Source organism: Plasmodium reichenowi, chromosome 1 (assembly GCF_001601855.1).
Source record: "Plasmodium reichenowi strain SY57 chromosome 1, whole genome shotgun sequence".
In the NCBI taxonomy this organism is placed as follows: Eukaryota; Apicomplexa; class Aconoidasida; order Haemosporida; family Plasmodiidae; genus Plasmodium; species Plasmodium reichenowi.
In genome coordinates, this window is record NC_033646.1 from 272460 (window position 1) to 278081 (window position 5622).

General features: G+C 22.9%; 1 protein-coding gene across 1 annotated transcript; it reads left to right on the forward strand.

Annotated features, from left to right (window-relative positions):
- On the forward strand, positions 1-5622 carry PRSY57_0108300 (bromodomain protein, putative; the record flags this gene model as incomplete). The annotated part of the gene is made up of 1 exon (XM_020114373.1): positions 1-5622. A coding segment is annotated over one exon (5622 nt), but the record flags the coding sequence as incomplete, so codon positions are not given.

Below are 5622 nucleotides of genomic sequence, written 5' to 3' on the forward strand. Positions count from 1 at the left end.
ATGATGAGGATGATAATTATAATATTAGTAGGTGTTTAAGCATATATGAAAAAAAAAACATTGATTTTGAAAAAAGGAAGCATGATACACACATGAACAGAATAAGGAAGGAAGAGAAACCTAGTAACATCTCTTGTATTAGAGGGAATAACAAAAATAATGATAAGGCAACATCCAAGGGTAATGATAATAATAATAATAAGGTAGGAGGTACCCAAAATGTGGCTGAAGAAATAAGTACAACGAAAGGAAAGTTAAATAATATTAAGAAAAGCAATAATAATAATAATAATAATAATAATAAATGTGATAATAATAATAATAATAAAAATAATAATTGTGATAATAATAATAATAATAATTTTGATGATAATATTAATAATTGTCATGATAATAACTATGATGATGATTTCATTGGTCATAATATATTTGAGGAGAAAAAAGAAAATCTAAAAGATCTTTTGAAAATAATAAATTATAACAAAGAAAGTATGAATGATCTATCAGATGACAAGATGGAAAAAAAAGATCATGAAATAGATAATGTTTTATCTAATCTGTGTAGTGATAACAATATATGTAGTGATGATAATATATGTAGTGATGATAATATATGTAGTGATGATCATATATATAGTGATGATAATATATGTAGTGATGATCATATATATAGTGATGATAATATATATTGTGATGATAATTATAAGAAAAACAGATTAAATGAAATGAACAAAAAAAAGCATTTGAGCTGTTTTGATAAAACTTTAGATGATCTATCTACAATTATTCAGAAGAATGAAGAAAATGATTTGAATATAATTATATATAGTGATGATCATATATATAGTGATGATAATATATGTAGTGATGATCATATATATAGTGATGATAATATATATTGTGATGATAATTATAAGAAAAACAGATTAAATGAAATGAACAAAAAAAAGCATTTGAGCTGTTTTGATAAAACTTTAGATGATCTATCTACAATTATTCAGAAGAATGAAGAAAATGATTTGAATATAATTAAACGAATACATGAAATTATAATATCAGAAAAAGAATCACCACAAGATTCTTGTACAAATGTTATAAACAAAATTAAAAAGGAAAGAAATTTAACAACTCATAATATAAATATAAGCACAAATATAAATATAAATACAAATATAAATATAAATACAAATACAAACATAAACACAAACAGCAACGATGACGGCAACGGCAACATCAACGGTAACATCAACGGTAAGATCAACGGCAACATCAAAGGCAACACCACCATCAAAAGCAACAGCAACGACAACAGCACCACCAAAAGCACCACCAAAAGCAACAGCAAGACAACCATCGGTAACAATATAAATAGTAAGAATGATAAGGCACATCATAATAATGTTGTGAAAAAATCAGAGAAAAGTAATAAAAAAGAAAAAGAAGAAGAAAACAATAGCGATGATGATGATGATGATGATAATGATAGTTATAATTCTATAGAAATAGAACCATTAACTCATAAACTTAGTGAGAATAAATCTATAAATAACGAACAACAAATTATTTTGAACAGAAGTATTAAAAGACGTTTATCACAAATATTAGACAATATGAAAAAAAAGAAAATTTACAAAATGATAAATAACGACAATGATGATTATACAAATATTTGTTTTAGTTCACATGATATGAAAGAGAAATTAATAGAACGTGTGATGATAAATAAGCTAACAAAAATAACATGTCATGAAAATGATGATTTACATAATGGATATGAAAATACTAATTATTATTTAGATAAAATAAATCTAGATGTTATATATAATAAATTACATTATGATTTATATAAAAATGAAGAAGAATTTCATGATGATGTTTTTTTAATGTTTCAAGTTTTAAAAAAAATGATTGAAGAAACAAAAGATAAAAATGAACAAAGGAACCTTTTCAACTTAAGAAAAAATGAATTAAAAAATTATGAACAAGAATTTTATAAAATGTTAATATCAATTAGAGGTACCAAAAGCGCAAATAAATTTATGATGGATCAAAGACGTCATCATGAAAAAGAAGAAAAATATTTTTTAAAATTTTTTTTAGAACCTGAGAAATTATCTCACCATAACAATGAAAAAGGACTTCCTTCAAACAAAAATAAAAGTATTAGTAACAATAATAAAAATAATAAAAATAATAAAAATAATAAAAATAACACAAATAACACAAATAACACAAATAACACAAATAACACAAATAAAACAAATAACACAAATAAAACAAATAACACAAATAAAACAAATAAAACAAATAACACAAATAAAACAAATAACACAAATAAAACAAATAACACAAATAACACAAACAAAACAAATAACACAAACAAAACAAATAACACAAACAAAACAAATAACACAAACAAAACAAGTAACAATAGTTATAATAACAATTTTGTAACGGAGGATGATACTTGTACTCATAATAAATATAAGTCGTCCATATCATCGAACATGTTAAAAGGATTAAGTTTAGAGAATCATAAAAATATTCTAAAAGATGGAATAAATAAAGAAGAAGGTGATGATATTATTAATATTTATATAACAGATGAAGAATTTGATTTAAGTGGTAAAGGAGGTGAAGATACTTATAAAGATAACATATCATATGTAGATAATATGGATACTATATCAAATACTATTTTATTATCTAAACCGAATAATGTTAATATTATAAATAATAACGAACAGGTACATTTGGAATCTTCAATTAATATGAACAATTCAAACAGTCATACAAAATGTATATATAATGATAAATGCTCATCATTAATTTCAAATTCTCATGATCATATACAGAATGACGATCTGTTCAATGCTCAAAAGGTATTATCTCCGAATTATATGACTGCTGTTGGAAATGTTGATAAGAGGAATTTATATGTATTGGAAGAAATGAAGGACCATATAAAACAGCATCTGGGTTATGACAACACATGTTATGATAATAATAATAATAAAGGTGATATAAAAGATGATATAAAAGATGATATAAAAGATGATATAAAAGATGATAAAAAAGGTGATAATAATGATGATGATAATAATAACCAACATAATAATAATTATTATTATAATGTGGATGAAAAAAGTACCAGCAAAGCAGAGAACTCAAATAAACGATTACTTAAACAATGGGAAAAAATTCTCAGAGATAATGTTTTAAAACTTTTAAAGAATGATAATAATTCGTTTTATTTTAAAACACCTGTCTTAGAAGATAGTAATATTAATGATAATATAAAAGAAGAGTACAGAATAAAAATTAAGAAACCTATGGATTATATTACCATATCTAGGAATTTATCAGATGGTATATATAAAGAACCTATTGATTTTTATTATGATATGAAATTAATTTATAAAAATTGTATAGATTTTAATCCTGACACAGAAGAAAATAAATATATTATCGATGCTGCTAAAAGTAGCGATATGAAATTTGAATTTTTATGGAATAAATGGAAAGAGAAAATAAATAATAATTTTTGTGATCTAAATAATAATATATTTAATGAAACCTATTACATAGAATTTTTTAGAAAAATTACCAAAAAAAAAAAAAAACATAGTTCTATTTATACATTATGGATAGATTATCTTATTAGTAATAATATAGATATACAAGAATTTTCTAAATTAAGAAATATTAATATTAATGAATTAAATAAAAAATGTAAACCTAATATAAATATTAATGATATAAAATTAATAAATTATAAAAAATTAAATAAAAATAATCTGTTATCCTATATATTCAAGGAAGAATATAACAACATAGTTGTTAATACAAAAAAAAAATCATTAACTGTATCATCTAGTGCATTTGTGCAAGAACATATAGATAATCATACAAATAAATATGTAACACAAATGATTGAAGAAAATGATTTAACAGACTTAAATATACAATTGAATCATGTAGATAAATCCAATTATGATCATATCAAAAATTGTAAAGATAATATTAGTCAATTGTGTAACTTATATGAGATGGAAAAAAATCATCATTTAAACCGAACACATATGTCATATGAAAAATTTAATTTAAAAGATGACACACATCATAGTGACGACATAAAACATACAACAGATCACGAGAATTCAAAAAAACATAATATGGATCATATTAATAATTATCCTATACAAGAAAAAAATAAGAAAATAAAAATTGTTTTAAAAGATTCAAATGTCGTAAACAATTTTGAACAAAATATACAACACAAGAGCAAAGAGGAAGAAAAAAAATCTACCAAAATGTTAAAGAAAAGAAAACGAAATAAAAATGTAATTCTTTTTGAAGAAAATATTTTTGATAATTATTTAGAAAATAAAAAGAGCTGTATGCTGAAGTGTGAGAAAAATGTCTTTATAACCGACTGTTTTTATTATAAAAATATTTTTAGAAACCTGCACGAGTTTATTGATGATAAATCGATTGAGGGGAATGATGAAAAAAGGAGTTCTCATCAAAATGGTACAACTTGTGAAAATGTGATAAGTAATCAAAACGTGCATAATGATGATAATAAAAATAATGATGATAATAAAAATAATGATGATAATAAAAATAATGATGATAATGTAAACAATGATGATAATGTAAACAATGATGATACTAAAAATAATGACGATAATGTAAACAATGATGATACTAAACATAATGACGATAATGTGAATAATAATATAAACTCTGGTGATGTGGAACAAAATGATAATCCTAACCTAACCGAAGAAAACAAACCTATTTACGATAATAAAGAAAATATTAAAAAATTATGGAAAGAAAAAATGACCACACTTTATAATTATGATAATACAAATTGTAAAATACACGTATTTCATTATTCACCAAATGAAGATAAAAATCTGTTTAACTTATCATCATTACATATTTTATTATCTAAAATAAAAAATATAATATATATATATATTTATATATGTTTGTATGAACAAGATGGAAATATTCTGACTGTTCAGGAAAAAACAAAAGATTTTATGAACAAGTCATGCAGTATTTCAAATGATGATAAAATATGTATACATATAAAAAAAAATAATAATATTCAAATGAGCAATATACCAAAAAATGTGTTTAGGGGTTTTTCGGAAGTTTATCAGGACGAAAGTTCATCAGAAGATGAAAAGAGTATAAATGAAAAGAGTATAAATGAAAAGAGTATAAATGAAAAGAATATAAATGTACATAAACATGGAACAAATGATCAATTAAACGAAAGGTATGAATGTGCTTCTTTCAACGATACCTTAAAATGCGACGTGGAGTATGAAAAGAACGTCCCCGCATACTTTTTAACTTATGGAAATATTATTAATAATATAATTTCTAAGGAAGAGGAGACACATCAAGCTAATATTTCTCAAATGAACAATGAAAATAAGAATTGTAATGTTTATGGTAAGGTTATGTCTCATGCTCAAATGGAAAGGCATGTAGCGAAAAAAAGTGATTATAATAATGAGAAGAAAAAAAACGAATTTATATTGAAGGATACCAGTGAGGTTAATGGTAATACTTATAAGGACTATAAAAATTATGATGATA